Here is a 24,940-nt window from a genome sequence, read left to right as displayed (position 1 = left end):
CGGCGAGGAATCAAACCCCGGAATTTAGTGTTTTAAGCCCGTAAAAACTCACCGCTGATTCACTTTGGGAAATCGAATGGGGTATCATTATTACTGTTCAACATTAACATATTCACTTTCGTAAGAAGTAAATTGATCTTAATTTTCAAGAACTGAAAATAAGAGTGAAAAAAATTTATATGCAAAAACGGCTCGTTTGGGTTGAGAAAATATTTTACATAGAAGAGCGAACAACGTTTCGACCTTCTTCGGTCATCGTCAGGTTCACAAAGAAAGAGGTAACTGACCGGAAGCTGACCACATGTTTGAAAGGGGTTGTGTAACTGAGTGTCGGAATGTAGAGGGCGGTATTAGATGTAGAAAACATTATACGCACACACCTAGACAGAAAGCAAAATCAACCAACTAAAGTAAATATATCTCACGAATCAAAAAATCACGAAACCATATACTGCTGTATACCATATATTCCTGACATCAGCAAACAAATAACCAACATTTGGCAAAAACTAGTAACAAAATATGACATTCCAGTTAATACCAAATTTATTCAAAAACCAGGCACAAAACTGAGGTCTATACTATGTAAAAACTACACTGACAAACACCACACCAACGTTATTTATAAAATACAATGTGATAACTGCCACGACTTCTATATTGGAGAAACAAGTAGAAAATGGAAACCAGATTCAAAGAACATAAAAAGTCACCTTCACACGTTTTCGAACACTGCAAGTCAAATAAACACAACATAACCATAGAAAACACTCAAATACTAAATAAAGAAACAAACATAAACAAACGCAAAATTAAAGAAGCCTTACTTATACAACAGCTTAAACCCAAAATAAACCAATATAAAGGAACGCCTTTATACCTATATTAATAAATACATAAAATTATATATTCAAACATCTAATACCGCCCTCTACATTCCGACACTCAGTTACACAACCCCTTTCAAACATGTGGTCAGCTTCCGGTCAGTTACCTCTTTCTTTGTGAACCTGACGATGACCGAAGAAGGTCGAAACGTTGTTCGCTCTTCTATGTAAAATATTTTCTCAACCCAAACGAGCCGTTTTTACATATAAATTTCTCAACAAGTGGGTTTCTCGACATCACTGAGTGAAAAAAATTGTTTTGATGTCCTGATTTCCGTTCAACAAGGTATTTGTTGACGTTACAAATCAAACAAAGGAGTTTAATTTAAATAAGTGATAGAAAAGAGTAAATGTATGAAACCAAAGGTAAAAAAAACAAAACCATAGAGAATAAATAATATAAATCACATATACCAAAACAAAGAACACGTGAATTAAAAAAAATTATATAATGTACATAATGACAAAATAATGAGAAAACAAAATAATATATACTCAACTAAGTTGCTTCGATTGAAAGGGTGTTTAGCAGTTGTTCTGAGTTTCTACTTAAAAACGAAAATGTAAGCTCAAATGCTACTATTTGATGAGATTTATGGGCTTGTTGAGGTGGAAGGATAAGCTGTATTTTAGGGAAAGTGTTTTGTCATTTATCAGAGGAAATGATCAAAATGCTTAAAATGGTGGTCAAAGCAAGGGCGTAACACTGTTTATTCGGTTTGAACTTTCGCGCAACGCTATACGATGCCATCCGTAACGCCGTCCCAAATTTAGTAGTGTATGACTAGATGGAAAGCACTACCCTTCGCTTGCTTTGGGGCTACTCTTTTACCAAATCAAAATTATTCAAGAGGCTGTAAGGGTTATTCAACGAAGGAGTTTCTCTTTTTTTAATTTTAAAAATCCTAGTTTCTGTATTTTCTCTGAAATGTTGCACTCTGATAGTATTTTAATTTGCAAGTGCTTAAAGGGGCCCCCTGCTAGTACAGCGGCAAGTCTACGGATTTACAACGCTATAATAAGGGGTTCGATTCCCCTCGATGGACTCAGCAGATACCCCGATGTGACTTTGCTATAAGGAAAACACACACACACTTAAAGGGGCGCTAGGTAAAGAAGTTGGATCGTTCAACTGATATTTAGTACTTGTTTAACCGCGTGTCATAGCTTTTGTCTAATTACGGGCAAACAATTAAGCAGAAACGTTTGTTTGCTTTTGAGTTTCGCGCAAAGCTACTCGAGGGCTATCTGAGCTAGCCGTCCTTAATTTAGCAGTGTAAGACCAGAGGGAAGGAAGCTAGTCATCACCACCCGCCGCCAACTCTTGGGTTACTCTTTTTACTAACGAATAGTGGGATTGACCGTATATAATAACGCCCCTACAGCTGAAAGGGTGAACATGTTTGGTGCGACGAGAATTCGAACCCGCGACCCTCAGATTACGAGTCGAACGCCTTAACCCACCTGACCATGCCTGACCCAAGTAGAAGTATCAAAGGCTGTAAAACTCTACGTATATTTAGAAAGAAAACATACAGAAAGCAAAGAATCTCCATCAAAAACAACGCCGGTGAAGTTAAACTTCAGTAAATTAATTCCATACTATTAGGCTGCAAACTTTATTGAAGTAATAAACACCGTATATCAACCTCCCGAAACACAAACTTAACTACGCACTTGCGACTTTAATGTGATTAAAATTTTCGTTGAAACTGTAAAACAAGACTCTGTTGGCCAGCGCTCATATCGATGAGACGTTTAACGTTACGCACTTTGAATATGATATGGATGTTTGTAATTGTATTTATTTATTTCTAAGCACAAAACAACACAACTGGCTATCTGTATCCTTCTCAATGACAAAATTTTAAATGCAAAACTTGAATTATTTATGACTAGATAATTCTTCGCAAACAACTAACACTTAACCAAATCTATAAAGATATACATGAGTGCTAAAATGCTTAATAAGATGAGATTTTGGTAAAAAATGGAAGAAGTTTCATTACATGGCTGTCTGAAAAATTTGCTTTATATTCCAAATATTTACTGTCCTTCGGTCCCTACTTAAAGAACGTCTTTAACATATAAATCATTGAGTACTTAGAGCTCTAAACCTCTTATATTTTTTACTCATTTGCTTTTAGCTCTTAACATATCTGTATTACAGGCACAGTGGGACTTAGACTTGACTGAATGTATAGCTTTCTTGAATCTCTTCTTCACTTTACTGTCGTCTCTCTCATCTCTCGTGTGTCCATATGAGAAAATAACACTATGTAACATAAATTTTGTTCCTTGATAGTATGTGTTATTTCTTAATTGCTTATGTTGTAAAAGTACAGAAAATGGTCATTATTCCCGTCAAACTTTGCTTTTGTGACTTGGATAATGAAATTTACACATTTTTATGTACATAAGGTCTTAATAAAACAATATATGAATTAAGATTTACATGTATCTATACTAAAGTTATACAAAAGTGTTTAGAAGTGAGTAGTTTTTCGAGATTTGCGACTGTAATGTAAATATAGTCTCCCATCATCAGTCATCCCGAGAAAACCCACTTGTAGAAAAAAATACATAGGTAAAAACGGCTCGTTTGGGTTGAGAAAAATTTTTAATATGAAATTATATATTCAAACATCTAAGCACGCCCTCTACATTCCGACACTTAGTTACACAACCCCTTCAAACATGTGGTCAGCTTCCGGTCAGTTACTTTTTTCTTTCTTTGTGAACCTGACGATGACCGAAGAAGGTCGAAACGTTGTTCGCTTCTCTACGTAAAAACATTTTCTCAACCCAAACAAGCCGTTTTTACATATATATTAGTCTCCCATCATGTTTTCGTTATACGCTCCTTGGTATTGGCGTTCAAAGTCCAGTATATCTTGCACTCGCCTTGTTCCTCTGAGTAAGCTTCCATGTTCCCCTTGAATTTATCAAGATGAGCGTCAAGGATATGGACTTTTAAGGACATCCTGCAGCCCATTTTGCCGTAGTTCTTCATCAGAGCCTCAACCAGTTCCACATAACTTTTCGCCTTGTGATTGCCCAAGAAGCCCCAAACCACTGCGACAAAGTTGCCCCAACCTTTTTTTTCCCTCATATTGAGCTTCTTTGGGAATTCTGTGCACTCCAGGATCTTCTTTATTTGTGATCCAACGAAGGCACCAGCTTTAACCTTTGCCTCAGACAGCTTAGGATAGAAGTCTCGAAGGTACTTGAAGGCTGCAGACCCCTTATCAAGAGCTGTGACAAATTGTTTCATAAGATCCAATTTTATGTGCTTTCTGTTGTTGTGCGTTGCGATGTCCTTGCTGTCCCAAAGGCAAAGATAACAGGAAAACTTGATAAAGCTTCCTTGGAGACCCATCAGGAATGCCACCATTTTGAAGTATCTGATAACCTTCCAGCCATACTCATCATACTTCAAGGCTTCTAGCAAGGTCTTGACGCTGTTGTATTCCTTTTTGAGGTGTGCCGAATGAGCGGGGAAGAGACGGATACTTATTCCCGTTATGGAACAGCACAGCTTTGAGACTTCTACAACATTCTAGAAAGTTCCTGACAATTCTTGTAAGTTCGAGAAAGTTCTCTATCAGCTACTTAGCACTGAATATATCTGGAATGTTCTGGAAAATGGGCAAATTTGAAATTTTCATTTCCCAGATCAGAAAAGCAAAGTTTGAAGAGAAAAATAGGTCTTTTTCCATTTACTTTAGGCATAAGCAATTGGGAAATAACACTCTTTGCACAGGAACAAGAAAAAGTAAAAATTTTGTTACATAGTATAATTCAAAGAGTAGATTTAAAATAATGTGTTTGCATATTAATACACCTAACATATGTTATTTCTTCTACGGCATTTTGAGTCACATTGTATGGCTTTACAAATACAAAGCAAAGCTCTGTGTATTGTGCGAGCGTGTAGAGTAATGTAAAAGTGCTTTCAGAGCATGCAGGTGTATTAGTATAATTGTATTATCAAGACAAAGATAGCTGAAAAACTGGAGTCACAGTAATCCTGACGTATATTTACGAAATTGGCTGATGCAGCACCAATGGATGTTTATGCTTTTGAGTTGCTCATAAATTTTGCAAGTGGAAGGTCTGTGGAGAGTTTTTTCAAAGTGTGTGGTGTAAGACTGACTCGGTATCCTTTGATATTCGACAACAGTAAAGAAGCTGTGGAGATTTTCCCAAAATGTGTGGTTTAAAAATGATTTTGCTCTTCTCCTACATTCACTTACAGTGAATAGTCTGTAGAAATGTCTCTAAAACGCGTGATTTAAGATTGGCCACGCTGTTCTCCGACGCTCAATAACAGTAGAAGGTCTATGAAAATATTTTCAAAATGGGTTGTCTAAGATTGAGCTCATTGTATTTCGTAGAAACTTGTTACAATGTTGGTCAAGATCAGTAAGGTAGGAAATAGTTCCCAGGGCACCTCCAGACTCAAACTGGACAAGATCAACAAGAGAGGAAGTAATTCCGAGAACACTTCACCTAGATCAATGTAGGTTTATTCTTCAAAAAGTGAAGTAAAATTTGTTTGTACGTACATTGAAAAGAATATACATATTAGTCTATAAAGACATGATTGATTGATACACCTTGTGGAATGGAGTTAATTTTTGTTCCTACACAATTGTAATGTGATTATATATCAGTTAGAACGTTATACATTGAGTGATAAAAGTTATATGTACGGTTATCACACTATACACCATCGGCAGAATTATTCTAGAAATTACAAAATATTCCAGTATTTTTTTTTGGGGGGAGAGGGATTGAAGCTTTTCTAATTTAAAATGTCTGAATGTGGGAATTCGTGCGAGTAATTTTAGACGACGTTATTCATTCCAAATTGTTAATTGTCAATTTATTGAACGAAAAAGACTAAATTTACAAAGGTGTGATCAACGATGTGAGATAATTTTACTTTCCCGTGTTTGAATGATGAGAGAAATAACTCAAACAAAGTTGAATTTAATATTATGTGAGGTAACAACCATACTGGTTCTCACTGCTATGTTTAAAACTTCTGTTTTAAACTTGATAGGGAAGAACGTTGAACGTTACAGATGTTTATGAAAAGTGATGATAGCACCTAGACCACTACTATGTCTGTCGTATCCCAGCTAATTTGACGAGTTCTGGTATTCAGCAGAGGCCTCGTTGGTTTTTGCTTTTTTTGTTTGTTTTCTTTTGAATTTCGTGCAAAGCTGCAAGAGGGCTATCTACGCTAGCCGTTCATAATTTAGCAGACTGCAGAAAAGAAAAGAAAAACATCATAATGAACTCAAAATACTTGTGTTTCATCACTAATATTATTCCGTTTATAAAGCCGGAAATTGGGAGATCACGTGGTGGGAGGAAGGGGTGCACGTGACACAGTAAACAGCAGGGATAGTATAATGTGAACCACGTGTACTATCCCGTTATCCCATTGGATTGCTTGCTAATCGCCATTATTATCTTTTCTTTATTGAAAAATCCGTATAATTCATGTTTGTATGTGAAGCCAAGGACGATAAGGATGGAATGCTTGCCCACTAAGAAGTATAGTAAGAAATCGTACTGTAGGCTTTTTTGTTATTAAGTACACAGCTACGTAAGGAGCTATCAGTGCTCTGCTCACCACAAGTACTGCAACCGGATTTATAGGCGTTATAAGCCTGCAGACATATCATTGTGCCACTGGGTGTCGTACTGTAGACAAGGACGAATGTTTTATATTTTTATTTGTGACTTAAGTAAGTCAGGGTTCGCAAATGTTAAAATATGCAACCTAATGATATGTGTCGTTAAAAATGGCGGTATTGTTGAGTTTTTTTATGTACGATAGACAAAAAGTCCTATTAAACTTGTTCATGAAATGAACTTACAAGGTCAATTCTTCAAAAGTAAGCATCTGGACAATCAGTCAGTTACATCCTGCGTCGATTATCATCACTTAGAGAGACCGTGGAGGTGAGTCAAGTAAGGAGTCACTTTTTGTACGTTACGTATTCTGACCTCGAGAATTACTTTCATCAAGACTTTAAAATTTTTATATAAACATTTCTGAGACAACCAAACAATGAAAGCGATAAATTTAGTCTGCTGGTAATTAAAAGTATATTGAGCTTATTGCAAATATTTAACATCCTCTCACTTCAATTATAGTCGTTCAAGAAAGCAACTAAAGAAACATCTGGTATCTATTGGTGTAATTCAAATCATATATATATATTTCTTCGTACTTGATGTTAGTGCGTTCGAAATTTTAGTAATTGTCCATAATAAAACTAGCATTTTTATTTAGTTCTTGCCAACTTATAAATAAAAAAGAGCATTGAAAAAACAAAAAAAAACTAATTCTTCGATTTATTGGTTCATATGAAATGATTTTCAATGAAGCTAAGAAAAAGTGCATGTCAATAATTATTTCGCATACAAAATTCCATTTTGTGAATATATATTCCTTGTTTATTATTTCGATTCTAGCAGATGCCCGTTAAAAGAATTCAACGATAACGTTTCCTAAATTTTGTATTACAGTGATTAAGCTATGTGTTTACAACATTTTTCTACCTACATTTAGTATTACACTGATTGAATGGTGTCTTTAGAAGAATAAGCTATATAATATAATGATTTTGCGTCGTTTTCAGGTCTTCCTGTCAAATTTTGGTTACCTGCCTCATTCAGACCTCGCGTCCAGAGAACTCCGAAATGAAACGCAACTCCGAGACGCCATCAGGCAGATGCAACGATTTGCAGGTATCAACGAAACGGGTGAACTAGACGAAGGAACAGTTGCTCTAATGAAACGAAAACGTTGCGGAATGCCCGACCTTATTGGTTCGTCGGAAAGGATTAAACTTTACGACATGCAAGGAAAGAAGTGGAGTAAGAATTCATTGACATGGAGGTGGGTTTCCAAAGGATGGAAAGGTTTACGATGTTTCCACATATTTTACAATATTCTAACTTGTGTATGCGGCTTATGAATATCATCTAACAACTTCTAAGACTTAGACACCTGTTAGAACTTTAGTTTTTGAGGGCAGTTTTTCGTTAACTCTAAACAGAAGAAAAAAACATAAGGGCGCCGTAAATAGAATATATATAAAGCTGTTATTTAAAAGCAGCCAATAATAAAGTTATAAAATACAGACTTTTAGATAATAGTCAACATTTAATACGTAATAGCCTGGTGCCAAAATGTCGTACCATATCAATATAAGGTTTAGGAGATTCTAATCCACTAACTCTCCCTCACAAGTTTTAAGAATTACTTAAAACTAAAGCTTTAATCCCACAGACCAAACTCTGAATCGTGACTTTTGCATAATTAAGTGAAGTATTTATGTTTTAACGAATTAAAGTGTTAAATAAGCTGAATCTTTCAAAATTAGAGAGGGCCACACTCCTATATAGTGCTTCTCTTCCACAGACAATGAATAGCTTCATAGAACCAGTTATATTTTAACAGAGAATGAAAACATATAAATATTTTATATTCAGAAGAGTTTGAAAATACATGGATTTTGTTGCTTAGTAAAATATTTACCCTGAACACTACCACTACTGTCACAGGTTTTAAATAGAGCAGCACAAACAACCACATTAATCGTTTGTTTATAGTTAAGCACATCTATGCTCTGCCCGCAACGGATATCGAAACCCGGTTTCTAACGTTGTAAGAATACATTTCACTTAAACTGCTAAAGCATATTTAGTCCTGTATCTTTAATGTCGATTTTACACATTTTTGAGATAAACTATCAGAATATGTTTTTTAAGTAATAATTATATATACATATATATATTTTAGTGAAATTAAATAATTACATCAAAATGAATAAATAAATCATGAGGAAGGACAGCATTAGAAACAGCAAATCCCAACCTCTGATTAATTATATTATGACCATATATTTTTAAGCCATAAACAAAACACATTAACGTGAAACAAAATACACTGCATAGTTTTAAAAAGGATCCTAGGGTACAAGCTACAACGTGGGATTATAAAATGTATCCTAGGTTTTGGAGGTGACTGAGGAAGTAGGACCCACATTGCGGTGGGGACACACCGTTTATCAGTCTTAACCTCCAATTCGCTAGTCTCACATAAGAAGATTAGAAATTAGGAAAGCGAGATGTGGGTGCTCAAGCCCACAACATCCCGCATCTATATCACTCTTCACTGTCTGAAGACAATTGTGGGAAGATGACTGCTCTCCCAAGTTAAAATAAGAATAAGAAAAAATAAATATAAAAAGATGAAAGATATAAAATAAATAAATAATGAAAATAAAAAACAAGTCATTTTTAGAGAAATAACATGTCTGCTTTGTTTACGCAAATATAGCTGCAGCTTCTTTATGCAACCAAGAAAACTGTTTTATTCAAAACATTTTATTTAGCAAGAGATCATAAATTCAAGATCATAGAGGGATAAACTTTCTTCTACCCTACAGAAAAAGAAAGGGGAGAGGAGGAGGAAAAAAAAGAATAAATATATTTTTAAGCTAGTCCCGAATATGTGGTATAATTATTTAGTATATATTTATTTTATGTTGCATATAAATTTTGTTCAAGTGTTATATTTTACGATACAACTATACTGTAGAATTTTTGTAATGAAGCTTTCCTATCAAAATTGTTTAAAAAATTAGATTTATTTTTTGAGAATAGGAAAGTGTTCAAACTACTTATGAAGAAAGTAATAAAATATTTGTTAAAATGCAATTATCTAGAGTGAATGGAAGCTCAGTGGCACCTTGATAACTTGTTTAATTTCGGTGTCTTATAAAAAATTAGAAGAGTTTCGCCTATTTGTAACTTTGTCTCACTTTCGGTTTTACTGATTACTTTGAACATATTGGGGGATAGAACTACATCACGTTCTCTTAGTTCTCGCCAAACAACGCTTGAAAATTCCTTGAATTTAGGATTAGAATGTTCTTTAAGTGATTTCCGTGTCTTCTGACAGTCATATGTTGGGCAACAAATTTCATAAATGACCTGTGAAAAAAACTAAAAACATACGGGTACGTTAGGTAACAGCAAGCAACATAATCAAGAAATATTTTCGTCTGCAAAAGGGTAACAAAGTACACAAAGTTGCTTCTACAACATATTCGTTTAGTTGTTGCATACCTTAAGCAGTTGGCAAACGAAACGAGTGCTTCTGCTTTTCCATACGAAGATATATACATCAATTCTGTGAATGCAAATTCTTTAATCTTCTGTGCAGTCAGACTGTTGAAACAGGCAATACATGTCACAAGGAAAGCACGCAAAGATGTGTGTTTTAAATGTGACAGCTTTACGAAAAAGACTTTTACAATAAAAACTGAGCTGAAGAGGTATTGGCTCAAATGCAGGTCATCAGATAGAGCGTGAGCAGACATGGCGACATGGACTGTAACGATTGATGAGGTTCCGCTTAACTTATGTAGTTTAACTTTTTAGTTATGTAACAAAAATATAAAAATTGAAATTGAAATCTCCCCAGTTGTTACATTATGATGACGAGAAAACCCACTTGTAGAGAAAATTTTTATGTAGAGGAGCGAACAACGTTTCGACCTTCTTCGGTCATTGTCAGGTTCACAAAGAAAGAAAAATGTAACTGAGTGTAGGAATGTAGAGGGCATGCTTAAATATTGGATATATTTATTAATATAGGTATAAAGGTGTTCCTTTGTATTGGTTTATTTTGGGCTTGAGTTGTTGTATAAGTAAGGCTTTTTATAATTTTGCGTTTGTTTGTTTGTTTCTTTATTTAGTATTTGGGTGTTTTCTATGGTTATGTTGTGTTTATTTGATTTGCAGTGTTCGAAAGCGTGTGAAGGTTACATTTTGTATTAATTGAATCTGGTTTCCATTTTTCTACTTGTTTCTCCAATATAGAACTCGTGGTAGTTATCACTTTGTATTTTATAAATAATGTTGGTGTAGTGTTTGTCAGTGTAGTTTTTACATATTATAGACCTCAGTTTTGTGCCTGGTTTTGAATAAATTTTGTATTGACTGGAACGTGATATTTTGTTACTAGATTTTGCCAAATGTTGGTTATTTTGCTGCCGATGTCGGGAATATATGATATGCAGCAGTATATGGTTTTCTGATTTTTTAATTCGTGGAATATATTTACTTTTGTTAGTTGATTTTGCTTTCTGTCTAGGTGTGTGCGTATAATGTTTTCTATGGTTTGTGGAGGAAACTTATGGATGTTGATGAAGTATTGTTTTATTTTGTCTAATTCATCGTTAATTTTATCTGGTGAGCATAGTTTTATGGCTGTGTTTATTTGGTTTCTTAGTATGTTGAGTGTTTGTTTTGTTTCATGTGCTGAGTCCCAAGGAATGTATAGTCCAGTACGGGTGATTTTTTGGTGGATTTTGTTTCAAATTGTGTATCGGTTCTTGTAATTTTGAGGTTGAGAAATGACATTTGATTGCTTTCTTCCTGTTCACATGTGAAGTTAATGTTGGGATGTATGAAGTTAATGTTATTGAAAAAATTAAGTGTCTGTTCTGTATATATGAATCCCACAATCATATATTCTGATTCCATATATATTCCACACAGTGGATATAATGCTGTGTTAATTGCTTGTGCTTCAACTTGTGTCATAAAAATATTGGCCAGAACTGCTGATAACAGCCCATGCTTAGACCATATATTTGTATATAGTTGTGGTTGTTGAATATGAAGTTTGGCTTCATCGTGGTGAATTCTATAAGTTGCTAATTGGTTGCTGGGTTGTCTATTGATGAGTTAGGGTGTCGGATATAGAATTCCAAGGCTATCTTGCTAGGCTTCAGCGGTTGAGATTTTTGTAAAGAGGGATATGACATCGAAACTGGCCATTAAGGCTTTATGATTAAGTTGATTAAGATTAGATTTGAAATTAAAGCCGTTTTTGCATATATATATTACTTATTGTTTGCTTGTTTGTCTTTTAATTTTGTGCAAAGCTGCTCGATGAGTATCTGCGCTAGCCGTTCCTAATTTAGTAGTTTAAAACTAGAGAGAAGTCAGCTAGTTATCACAACCCACCGTCAACTCTTGGGCTACACTTTTTTTCAACATAATTCTTACAGAATTAACATGAAACATTTATTCTTAAAGTCTAGAGATGTTTTTATTAAAAGCTATAAATAAGTTATAATTAAGTAGTTTTGTAATAATCAGCAAAACTGAACTACAGTTTTCCTGATCAAAATAAAAGAAACTCTTAAACTTGTAACTAGCCGAAGAAAACTTACAATCTACAAACTTTATATTGTAATAATTTAAAATAATTCACAGCTTGTCATCTATATTTGGTTCTTCATTCTAAAATCGTTAATTAAGGAAGAAGGTAAATGAAGTTACGAAAGGATTTTTTCTTTTCTTGAACTAATTCATTGAGACTTGGTCACTTTATTTTTCAGTGTTTTATATATATCATTAAAACATTAACTGATTTTCAATGACATCTGAACAAAGCAATCTAACAACATAGATGAGAGCTAGAAGCTAAATTAATAAATAATTTAGCTAATTTAGTATGCCAGTTCAGTTTGGAGTATGATATATTATAAAACAAATATTTACAGTGAATACAATATACTGATTCATTTTTCGTGTTCTCTTGATGTTATTGATATTTTCGACCAACTCTAGGAGATTTAGATTAACTAAATCCATATAATCTGTTCTAAGCTATCAATAAGAAGAGTCTTTCAAAAGGAAAAAATGATATATTATGCGTTTATATAAATAGTAAATATTATAGCTAATACTACAATAAAGAAAGAATAGAATAGAATTTCCAGACTCATTAAATCTTGTTATCTGCTTCCTGTATTTTTAATAACTAATAAAATTAAATACAATAGTCAAAAGATTACTAAAAAACTGCCCAACGTTCTAATGTTAAAGGGACTGCTCTATATCTTTGATTTGTTTGTTTTTACTGAATTTCGTGGGCTATCTACACTAGCCGTCCATAATTTTAAAGTGATAGACTAGAAGGAAGACAGCTAGTCGACAACATTTTTGGGTTATTTTTTATCAACGAATATTGAATTTAACCTTTAAAGTATAATGCCCCTACAGCTGAAAGGGCTAGCATGTCCGTTAACTGGATTGGAACCCGTGGATTGAGACTCGAGCACCCTAACCCCAAGGCCAGGCCCAACAGTCTTCAAATAAAATGATAATTACAAATGTAGAAAAGTGATTGAACATGTAGAGCATTAAAAATGTTTTGTATTTGTATTTATGTCAAAAAAAAGTAGGCAGTTAACAATTCCCTACCACCAACGTTCAACAAACGCACACGTTTGAAATTCTTAGATCGCATCCATGGATTAAAGTCCTGGAATTGTTTTGTGGTGTCGCAAGGATTTGAATCCAAATTTCCAACTCTAAGATTTTGAGATCTACCAAGGGGCCAAAAGGTATGCTTTAATATGCAATAATGGCTTATAAATGTGTTTAAGAGGCTGTCTGCTAGTATCACGATTCATTAAATGTCTGTGGATTTGAGCGATATGCCAACTTTCGTCGTTGGCTCAAGTTGGTCGGAGGTGTCAGTTCTTTAAATCTAATTCCAATTAATGCTGTGACTAGTCAGAGAATCTGCAATAGAATAATACAAAATGTTTCCTTTTTCAACATTATCTGTGTATATTTGTGTTCATTCCTTGGCATTTTAAACTAAAGTACCGTTTCTCCTTTATTAGATTAGCTACAGTTACGATATTGAGTCCTATATACTACACCATGTTTTTGCAGGACCAACGTTCTTTCTTTAGGGTGAACAAGATTCTTTATACTGAACAGGACTTACAACCAATACGGATTCTTGCTTTACTACGAACTTTAGATAGCTTGTCACTAGTTATTTTATATACATGGATTTTTTATTCCTTACCTTTTTGACACATTTCCGAAAATGCTTTCTGCAATCAATTTGTTTTATATGCTAGAACCAAAGTTAAAATATATATATATATATATGAGCCGATTTACGATAACAACTAGAAGTGAGAGCGATTTCTGATGAAAGTGTAATCGGTGTGTCTAAAGACGGCAATGTGTCATTATATACTCTTTGTTCAACAATAAATTGATTGAGCGATTAAGAATGTGTGTTGGTGTCTCAGAAAACGTTGAAAACATTCTTACTCTAGGTTTTAAGTATAAATCTACCGTAGAGACAGAGATCCCATTGCCATATTAGTCTATATACTTATATATGACGTTTCTAAAAAACCCGATTTCTAGCAGTATAGGTCCGTAGAAATACCGCTGTGGTACTTCATTAACCTTAAATAGTAACAGTGTTTTTGTTTGTTTGGGAATTTCGCACAAAGCTACTCGAGGGCTATCTGTGCTAGCCGTCCCTAATTTAGCAGTGTAAGACTAGAGGGAAGGCAGCTAGTCATCACCACCCACCGCCAACTCTTGGGCTACTCTTTACCAACGAATAGTGGGATTGACCGTCACATTATACACCCCCACGGCTGGGAGGGCGAGCATGTTCAGCGCGACGCGGGCGCGAACCCGCGACCCTCGGATTACGAGTCGCACGCCTTACGCGCTAGGCCATGCAACAGTGTACCTTATGAGAAATTAAAAACTCCGAAATTTCCTTTATTATTCAGATTAATATTAAATTCAATCCAAGTTTTATAGTTTATTCTATTTACGTTTCAGTACGTCATTTCTGGTGATTCCTTCTCATTCTTTTTTTTTAATTTCTACAACAAAGCATTTGTTATTAGATTTATAAGACATCCTTATATCAGCTATAAGTTCAAAGGCTTATAATGCTAAACATGAGGTTTCGATACTCGCGTTAGACAGATCACAGAGAGCCTACTATATATAACTTTGCGCGTATCAATAAAAGAACATCTGTGTATATATAGTGCCTCCCAAGTGGTACAGCGATATGTCTGAGAATATGTGGTGAGCAGAGCACAGATATCCCATTGTTCAGCCTTGTGCTTGATTGCAAACAAATATACACAGCAGTTTTTAAAATGCTATACAAGATTGTTATATGTTGTTTCGGTATACAGGAAGACAAAAGAAAACAAAGTGGTAATCAAGCAAAAATCTTGGAAACAATTACACTTCGTAAATATAGCAAAAGTCTCAAATTGTTTTTGGTTTTTTTTAGCATTAAGTTGTAGAGATATATATAGTATGGATCAAGACAGCTTTAAATTCAGTTAACAGTAAACACAATCAACTTCACATAAATGGGTTTTTACTCATCATGCTATCATTTTGGTGGTATCTGTTTGGCCCTTCACATCTAGTAAGTTCGGGACACACAGAAACTAAAGTGGCTTACGGTTGGTTAACTCACAATTACTCCCACGCACACTTTTAACGATTACGTCTTGAGACTTGTACTAAACAGATCTTGTGGGTGAGACGACGTGCTGAAAAATATGACTAACATGCTTGTGAAAATTATGTAAAATACATTTAGTTTTCTTCCTTATAAACAAGGAGAGTGTGAGGGGGGAGGTAAGAAAGATCATCCATCTAATTTGGTTGCCTTCTCAGACTAATATAGAATTAGGACAAGCCTCACCGTTAAACTAAGTTTTCTGACTTTCATAATTAGTTAATAGTTTTACTTAATCCTGAGAATATGTTAGAATTTTAAAACGCACTCTAATGGAATAATGAAAACACCAAAAATCGAGTTGTTTTTTTCTGTTGTTTTTTTTAGAAAAATGGTACCTTATGTGTTTCATTCAAACTGAATTCATGTTTCTGTTTTCTAACAAAAATAAATAAATAGCAAAAATAAATAAATAAAAGGTTACTTGAGTTTAAGAAAATAACCCCCACTTGTTACATTTGGGCTATGGGCTTGATGAACATGCTTTATATAAATGTATATATAATACATGTAGATTTCAAATGAAATTTTTTTGAACAGTTCACTCACATCACTTCGAATAAAAAGACAAAAACTACTAAATTAAAATATAAACTTCTTTATTATGATTTAAATAAATATCAAACTACAACTGGAATTAATACAGTATAAAATAAACAAAACCCTTGGGTGAACCAATTACCCACTTAAAGCTCTGCGCTACTACACCCCACTGACTCACCAATAAGTTTAAAGGCTTATAACTCTAAAAACCGGGTTTCGATAACCCATTATGTAGCTTTGCGCTTAACAACAAACAAATCAAGCACTTTGTGTCTTTATTTTCTCCCTTTAAAACTATTATATTTGTATACCAACCAACGCCAAATTGTTTTTAGATGTTCAATCTCGAGAGAAGAACTGATGAAACACTGTACACTTTTAAATTTCTAATTTTAAGTCTTGTCTTCTGTAATCCCGGCATGGCTTAGTGGTTAGTTTGTCTAGACTCTGAATTCGAAGATTCGTGGAGCAATAATAGCTCTCTGCATTTCCAGAGCTCTTTAGGTAACTAGGGTCTTAATTAATTGCTATGATCACATAGAAACTATCTCGTGCTTGAGGAAAACTGAATGTCGCTAAATAGTTGTTGGCTTATCATATTGTGCTATCATTTCTGAAAATTACAATTAATAATATTTATAATTTTTAGTCTCAATCATGAATGACAGGCAAACCCCGAAAAACTTTTTTGACCACTTTGTCTTAGTTACTCAGTTAATGATATTTTCGGTCTTTAGTTCAAGAACACCTGCTTAACGAAAAACTAAACATCAAAGCATATTAGTAATTATTTGGGACATTATGGCCTGTTTGATTTGTTTCAAATTAAAAAATAAAGCTCTGTTTTGTGTGTTGAATTTCGCGCAAAATCTACTATGCTTGTAGTTTTTAATTTTGAAGAGATAGACTAGAATGAAGGGAACTCGTCAACACCATATTTATGCGGCTAATATTATCAGACAGAATGACAGAATTTGACTGTCACTTTTATAACACGGAGCGCTGTTTATTTTAGGCGGAACGTGAGACCTTCTGATTAGATGTTATCTTATAAAGAAAGTGTTTGTAAGGATCACACCTTACATCATATTAATGACTATTATGAAATTTACATAGGGTAAATTGCTTTACCATAATAAAATTGCCCAAGAAACACTTGTTTTTATTTTATTTTTATAAATTATTTAATAACCTTTAAAAATACGTCTGTTTCTTTGTTTTCCTTGAAGAAGTAAATACATTCACAACATCATGCTACCAGCCTAGGAAAGTAGGTTTAATTCCTCTACTGTGGCTTTAAAATCCTAACCTCTCAGTCCAAAGCATATAATGTTATAGCTGTGACAAGGCAGAACCACTGCTATAAAATAATGCCGCTCACTCCTACTCAGTTAATGTTTATTCGTATCAGGCATTTGGTGATATGTTATATGATATGAAATGATGAGAGACTGGTTTTCGAGCCCTTGTTGTATCTTATGACTCATTTGTCCCTTTGCAGTGAGTCTCAAATTACTTATGAATCATGATTAAATAAAAAGAAAGTTTAGACCTTTCACTCTTGTGGGGAATTATCGCAATAAAGCGCTGTTAGTAGAAACGAGATGGAACACTTGAATAAGGCAGACAGTCCATCGTCCACTGTACAGGAAAACAACCGTTACTTGTCGGCTCAGATTCACTGCAATCTTAAGATACCTGCTTCAAAACCGAATCAGATGTTCGCATCTGCATCTGGAAATTTTGTAAACATTCAAAAACAGATTTCTGTACAGGTGGTATATCAGACTACCCCCAGGGAAGAGTATTCCACTCATAGTAAGAAACGAAAAACTCGCTCACAGTATTGTAAAGAACACTTGAATGGATCAAATAATATACTTTTTTCACAGAATGAGCGACGCTCTGTCCTACAGCCAGATGATGTTCAGTTTTCTTGTTTGGAGAAAATCTAGAAACGGATCTAACCTATTTTCATACACTAACGTGATAAATGTGGCAGTGGTAGGATCATGGTGTGGGAAACAATAAATATTGAATTTTCCAAATTACACACCTTGCAAAATGATGTTATTAATTACACCTATAGGGGTGACAAAATCCAATGACCCTGCGTGCTGTCGATACAATTGGCCTTAACTTCAGCATGGTAGGTGATAAAGCCGTGAAGAAAAGAAGATCGGCCAACTATTTTAACAGACTCTGGATGATTTTTAACAACTTAATTGATTTTGTTGTTTTAGAGCACAACCACATTGGGCGATTTGCTGTGTCTACCATGAAGAAACAAACCCAAAATATTAGCATTGTGAGCTCATAGACTTACTGATGCCCCACCGGCGGGACGTTAATATTGTTTATTCTTAGTTACTTTGACCATTTACATAAGCACATTCATTTACCTCGGCAGAATTTTAATAGACTCAACTGTTTTGTTTTTATGAAATTCTACTAAACTGTTTGGGAATTATCAACTTTAAAACATATCTGATTCTCGTATGTACGGTTTATAAAAATTAACATAATATTAGCTAATTTGGAAACGGGTGTTTGTAAAAAAAAAAAAACTGTTTGGGTGAAGCAAATTTATTTATTTCTTTGTACGTTGATTAAAAACTTTTACGAATATGAGTTTAATTAAAACATATCATCCCATTAGTTATTTTATTGATTTAGGTACAACTTAAAAACACCTCTTCACTCCCTGTCTTCGTAGTGACGTTTAAATATTCTAAAAGTTTCTCAGGTAAACTTTATTTTAATAAAAGTTTTAATACCATACAAGCCGTCTTGAAAGAGGGCACATGACCCACCCTCCGGAAATTGAGAAACATAATTCTCTTTTTATTCATTTAGCATATGTATATGAAATTTTTATTCACTTCGCAATTTCACATTATTTCTCCTCCTCCACCCCAACGGAAAAAAATTCTGTGAATATCCATGAACGCAAGATTTCAGAAATCTATGTTCTATTACTATATAATTCCCAGAAAGAATTGAATGAAGACAATGAATTCAGTTATAGAACAGGCTTAGCATACATATATTACGTGTGTTTATTATGTTTATTATACAGACTACAGTAAAATGATTATACTTCAGTTGTTTTCATTGCTGTTGTTTTGTTTATTCTCTACTGAATGTTATAGGACAACCATCTCAGTAGCAGCTACGTTGCGCGAATGGAATTTATTGTATCAATACGATATTGTGAAAATTAAAAATGACGCACTTTACTTTGATTAAAAATGAAAATGTTTTAAATATTTTCATATGTGGTATTTTTTACCTCATTCTCTATTATTTCACAATGTATCTTCGTGGACTGTTTTGAGATTATTAAGTAAAAATTTGGTGATTTTACAAAACCAAAAAAACAAAACAAAAATATTGTGTCAAACTAGGGCTATATCTACATATACTTCAACCTAAGTACTTCGACGGTAACTTTCTTTTATTATTAGAACTCGAAAACCTGTTTTTATTCGTTTTTGTTTCCTGCACCTTAGTTTGGTAAGAGGGAGTCGTGCAACGTGGCATTCCAGGGATAGACGCTTTCCCAATATAAGCCATGTGAGTTGGATTTGGTGAGAACATTTCCGTATAGTAAGGTGAAAAAAAAAGAAAGTTCAGTTTTAAAGAAAAACACAGGTGAACAAGAAATGAATGAAATTAACTTTTAATATTTGATAAACGTATTTACTGAAACCTTAGCAATCAGTATGAAATTATATCACCTCCATGAAAAAAACTACGAATTACCTTCAAATCTAAAGAAAACACGTGAAAAATTAACAAGAACAGGAAAAAATTTTGATAAGATTGTAAACAGTGACAATTTTAAACTAATGACAGTGAGTTGTATTTTCAATACAATACAGTTGTTTTTCCCTCCTGGAGTTTACTAATATGACAGCAATTACAACTGGTGCAGTTGTTACCACTGCTGTTGCGCAAGTATGTCTTGAAAAGCTTCAGACATGAGAAACTTCTCTCACAGGCAGCTGAACTGACAGGCAGGGTCGCAGCGATGCACACAAGTTTGTGAAGATGAAGGCATCCTTGTATGGCTCCAGCATGGTTGCAAGCTCCAATGGTGTGAATATATCCTGCCCCTTGTCTTTCTTCTTGGCAATTAGCCGGTTCAACTGGTGGTCCTCCACTGCGAGGTCATCAGAGGCCACACCATAGTTTGCTGCCACTCCTAAAAGTGCTTGCTTGTCCAGAAATGTGGAGTGTTTGGAGTTCAATGCACTTGCACCCATCAGAACACTGCAGGCATCAAAAGAGAATCTTCTATTCAGCTCGTTAAGCATTCTGTTTATGATGGCATAGGTGTGTCTCCTGGCATCCAGAACATATCTGTGAAATACTGTTAGAGAAAGTGTTTATTTTTAACCATATAGCACAAGTACTTAATTAGAGGGTAGTGATAATGTAAAATTACAGGGCTAATTAGGGAACACAAACACAACTTTGATAGGGTATGTTGTAAAACTGTGGGCAGCTAATGGGAGTGAACGGAGGAGTGTGGCGTGCGGCTGGCATCTGGATCTCGATCGGACTGAGCCGATCGTTAGCCGTACGCAGAGCGTACATCATGGTCAGCGGCTCGGTGATCATACACTTAAGGCGTTCGAGGCGGGAATCGCGCGCTCAAACAAAGCAAACCCGCGGCCTGGATATTGAATGGTCATAGTAGCACCAAAACAAAATGTCTAAATTGCAGTTGATCTTCACAGAAAGGTTGGGTTTTCATGAGTTCACATTATTCATACAGGCCAAACTGTGATTGTGATATTGTTCTTATTATCATAAGTGTGACAAGCATCTGTTACAATAATGTAACTACTACATTACATAAAAATAGGCACTTCTAAATAGACCAATGACAATTTCAAAATTCATTCTAGAATTGTTTAGAAATATTATTTGGTCAGTTAATATGTAAGGTTATTATCTAATCATAAGTATAACATTAATTGGATTATAAGTCACAATTTTAAGTGTATGTCACAATCATCAGTACAATTTTAGATGGCAAATACACAATGTAAAAATGATCTCACAGAGGACACAACACCGGCTAAATGCTTCATAGTTTTGACTTATACACAATACGCTTATACATGCATGCTATGTTTTACTTTTCAATAAAAGATAAATGAATTTAATGGGTAAATACCTGTGAAACCTTTGGTTTATCAAGTAAAATCCCTGATGATCTGTTGTAACTTGAAATCAACGTGGTTGTCTAATCTTCGTCAAAGCTCAAGACAGAATGGCATTATACAGGGAGTGGCAATACAGCGCGTGAGTTTCAGTGCATTCAGTACATTGCTATGGGACGCATGACACATACTTCCGTCTTAATGAAGACGTTGAGTTCTACAGATCTATATCTCTTTGATGTTAATTGTGAAGCAACAACGACGATTGTGTTTTCCATATTTTACGAATATATGTAGGTAACAATATTGGGGGGCTGAGGGGGGCTTTGCTCATTTGGAGGGCTCAGTTTCATAGTTTGTTCTGTTCATGCAAAGTAAGCTTAATTGTCGTATAAATCGTTGTTCTGGACAGTGTAAAGAGCTGTTTGCAAGCCTAAAAAATAGACCAAAGTACACTCTCTACCACTGAATCTTTATTTTGAAAAGATGTTTAGAGGTCTGTAAAGTAGACCAAATCACATATTTTTACTGTTTAGTCTTTATCGTAAAAGGCTGTTGATAGGCCTAAGAAAATAAGCTAAAATACAGTTTTTACCAATAACCCATTATAACAATGTTTTAGTTTGTCCAAGTGGATTGTGATTTGTTTAGCGTAATGTATTTGTTATTTTTCTGGAGGTTTAGTTCTTAGCTATTGATTCAAAATAAGCATCCAGTGACTGTTTTCCAGGGTTTTTATTCAAACAATTGGTCTGTAGCTATGAAACGTTTTTGGTAAATGTAAATATAACAAAGGATCTGACAAAAAACGCTGGAATTGTTATGAAACCTAAGAAAAAGCAGTCCGTCTTTAAAAAGTCGTTAAATATAAGTAACAGTTTGTGAAAGTTCCAAAATTTTGCTGGAAAGTGCTTTTATTCTCAACACTAATTTTAAAAAATAGTGTTACTTTTGCTACGAGGATCCTTAGCGTGTAAGTTACAGTACTGAGAGAAATGATAGTACATTTAAGTTGTCTGAATGTTGTGTGTGTGTTTTAGATTATAGTGATTTGGGTGTTTTTTCCAAAAAAGTTTTATTTTTGGGATTAATAATTGTATGTATTATTAGTAATGTAAATACTTTCATCTAAATAATGAGGATTGAAGTATGATATAAAAATTTATCGATTTAATGAAACATACAGATTTTTGCATGGGGTTTTAAAGACTTATTAAGTATAAGGTTTGAATATTTTAGCCTTTTCTTATAAATATCGTAGTTGTCATGAATGTGGTAACGTAATTTCTTTTGTTGAATCATTTCTGTTATAGGTATATTTAGTCATAGTGAGAAATGGTATGGTAACTTGTGTTGCAAAGACCATTTTTGTTTTAAGGATGGTGATTGCCATGAATAATGGTAGGGTGCCAAAAACCCTCTTTTGCTACAAGTATAATAGTAATCAAGAATGGTAAGATACGCTGAATTGCAAATATCATTTGTGCTATAAGTATGGCAATAGTCATGAATTATGGTACTGCACAAATCAATTTTTTTTATATGTAGACATTGTAGTAGTCATGAATGATGTTAGGTAAGTTTGTATTGAAGGACATCTTTTGTTGAAATGTGTAATGAAGTTTCAAAAACATTTTGAATCTGTATTTGAATTAAAAGTGGAATAAAACATTCAAGTTTTCTTTTTGAAGAGTCTCAGATAATTTTGGATAATGTTCCAGAGATTCCTAATAATTTTCTTCATCTAAGGGTCTCCAATATCCTTGTAGTATTTACTTAGCTCTGTACGTTTTTTGGTCTTATATATATATATAGATGTTTACATCAAGCATTTGAAAGCTCAAAATTTTAATGAGACGTTCAGAGATTGGGTTTCAATAATTAACTTTACCATTTTGACTTACAACATAAGTAATAACATCGTAAAATTGATTTTTATTCGACTTCATTTTTTCAAAATTCCAAACCTGGTTTTTAGAATTACGTGAGAATAGCACTCGTTTAAGTTGGAAAGTTAGTCCTGTGCAAGAAATAGAAAATTTAAGTCTCTACACGAGAGGGAGTCATGGTAAGTAAGGTCGTGCATGCTTCTGTTGATTGTCTGTCGCTGATATTTATCATCTGCTTTTATTTATAAATTTTGCTTTTATATCCTTTACAATTATATCTACTTTCATTTCCTTCTCAGTATGGGGATAAAAATTGCAATATTTCAATAACATTAAATGTTACTTCAGTTACAACATTTTATTATAGAGCTATCTTTACACATCTTCTAGCTTTCTGTTTGTTATTATATTATTACTCATATTTTGTATATCTTACAACAGAATGAATGCAGAAGGTCTTCTTATAATTGTAACTAATACAACATTCATAGCATTGACATACAGGTGGTACATTTTTATTATATATACTGTACTGATGTTGCTATCAGTTTCTATCCTGATTTTTAACACATCCTCTATTACTTATACTGCACTGATGTTGCTGATAATTTCTATCCTGAGATTTTAGTTTATTTTTTATTATTCATAATGTATGGACGTGGCTGTCAGTTTCCATCTTTTATTGTAAACATATTGACGTACCTGACTAATAATGTTATTAGAAGCTTTGAATTTTAACACATGCGTTCTTTCGTTCACGAAGTCTTATTATTTCATACTTTAAGAAATATGTTTAATGCAACTAGTAACATACAAATCTCAGTTCTTTTGGAATTTGCGCAAAGCTAAACGAAGGCTCTCTGCGCTAGCAGTCCCTAATTTAGCAGTGTAAGACTAGTTATCATTATCCATCGCCAACTCTTGGGCTACTTTTTTACCAACGAATAGTAAAATGGACCGTCCCATTATAGCGCCCCCACGGCTAAAAAGACGACATATTTTGGTGCGAACGGGATTCGAACCCGCAACCCTCAGATTACGAGCAGAGTACCTTAACCACCCGGCGATGCCGAACTATGTTGAAAGGAGAAACTTTTAATGAATGACATATAAAATAAGTCACACTTAACTTGAAGTAAACATCTATAGCTCTTAGTCGTTCGTAGCCTGGTGATTAACGTGCTCGGAATCTGAATCCGAGGACTTATGGTTTGCGGTAAAATCGCGGTTCGTAGTTTGGGCCCATGAATAAGCTATAATAATGCTAGTTATGTTCACTGTTATGTTAGACAGTAATAGTCTAAGAGTTAACAGTGAGTGCTATTGACTGGCTCTCTTATTTCTAGTATACCAGTTAAAAATTAGGGACGTATCCATGTGAATTTTACAAAATATACTTTTATGTGAATCGTAAGAGAGAAAGAGAATTATGTATTAAGAGTTCACATTTAAAGATTTCTATTAATAAGAGGCAAGAAGTATTTGTTTTTAATTAAAAACAATTTTTAAGATTACAATATAAGAAAAAAATTTGTTAAGTATTTCCCTGTTTTGTATATAACGTTACAGAATTTGATACTAAAAACACTTTGAATTGTAACCCGACAGTGTCAGAATTAATTTCACTAAAATGCATTATTTAAAACCAAGATAATTTGCATTTGTACAATTTAAAGCTCGTCTTTCATCTTCTTGCTGAAAAGTTAAAGATTGCAACAAATTGCAAGTTAGAGAAACCCTTACTTACTTACATCACTTGGTCCTTCTACAAGGGTGATCGCCCTGTTGAATCGCCTTCAGTTTTATATATATTAATAACAGAGGAAATGCTTCCTGCACTAAGTAAGTTGGAACAGTCGGATATCAAAATCAGTTATCGTGTGCTGGATAAATTATTTCGGATATTGTTTGACGGAGTCGATAAATTAAAATTTCCTTTCTGGGTTGGGGGTGGGCTGAATTAAAGCGTCTTTCTCAGTCACGTGACCAGCCCCTCCCCTCCTATTTTATTGCGGTGAAAACAAT

General features: G+C 34.1%; 2 protein-coding genes across 3 annotated transcripts; one reads left to right on the top strand and one right to left on the bottom strand.

Moving 5' to 3' along the window:
- The first annotated feature begins 6,427 nt into the window (after positions 1–6,427).
- Positions 6,428–13,980, top strand: LOC143253253 (matrix metalloproteinase-17-like). Of its 2 annotated transcripts, none has more exons than XM_076506805.1 (3): positions 6,428–6,866; positions 7,550–7,809; positions 13,628–13,980. In XM_076506805.1, the coding sequence occupies exons 1-2, from the start codon at positions 6,772–6,774 to the stop codon at positions 7,680–7,682; spliced, it is 228 nt and encodes a 75-aa protein (XP_076362920.1). In that variant the 5' UTR covers positions 6,428–6,771; the 3' UTR covers positions 7,683–7,809; positions 13,628–13,980. The 2 variants fall into 2 exon arrangements, with proteins under 2 accessions (XP_076362920.1, XP_076362919.1); XM_076506804.1 differs by having other exon boundaries at positions 6,428–6,875.
- A 5,494-nt stretch (positions 13,981–19,474) lies between these two features.
- LOC143253255 (uncharacterized) lies at positions 19,475–24,807 on the bottom strand. The gene is made up of 2 exons (XM_076506806.1): positions 24,667–24,807; positions 19,475–20,227 (listed from the first exon to the last, which is right to left on the bottom strand). Exon 2 carries the CDS (start codon positions 20,169–20,171, stop codon positions 19,830–19,832), a length of 342 nt encoding a protein of 113 aa, XP_076362921.1. The 5' UTR covers positions 20,172–20,227; positions 24,667–24,807; the 3' UTR covers positions 19,475–19,829.
- Between the last annotated feature and the right edge of the window lie 133 nt (positions 24,808–24,940).

The sequence above is a fragment of the Tachypleus tridentatus genome, chromosome 6 (assembly GCF_004210375.1).
Source record: "Tachypleus tridentatus isolate NWPU-2018 chromosome 6, ASM421037v1, whole genome shotgun sequence".
NCBI classification, from domain to species: Eukaryota; Metazoa; Arthropoda; class Merostomata; order Xiphosura; family Limulidae; genus Tachypleus; species Tachypleus tridentatus.
The sequence above is the reverse complement of the archived record's forward strand: the minus strand, read 5'-3'. Positions and strand labels throughout refer to the sequence as shown.

Coding starts and splice junctions, on each gene's coding strand:
- LOC143253253 (XM_076506804.1), top strand. CDS start 7,643: ATGCAACGATTTGCAGGTATCAACGAAACGGGTGAACTAGACGAAGGA. Junction 7,810..13,627: donor AAGAATTCATTGACATGGAG/GTGGGTTTCCAA, acceptor CTCCTTTATTAG/ATTAGCTACAGTTACGATAT.
- LOC143253255 (XM_076506806.1), bottom strand. CDS start 20,171: ATGCTTAACGAGCTGAATAGAAGATTCTCTTTTGATGCCTGCAGTGTT.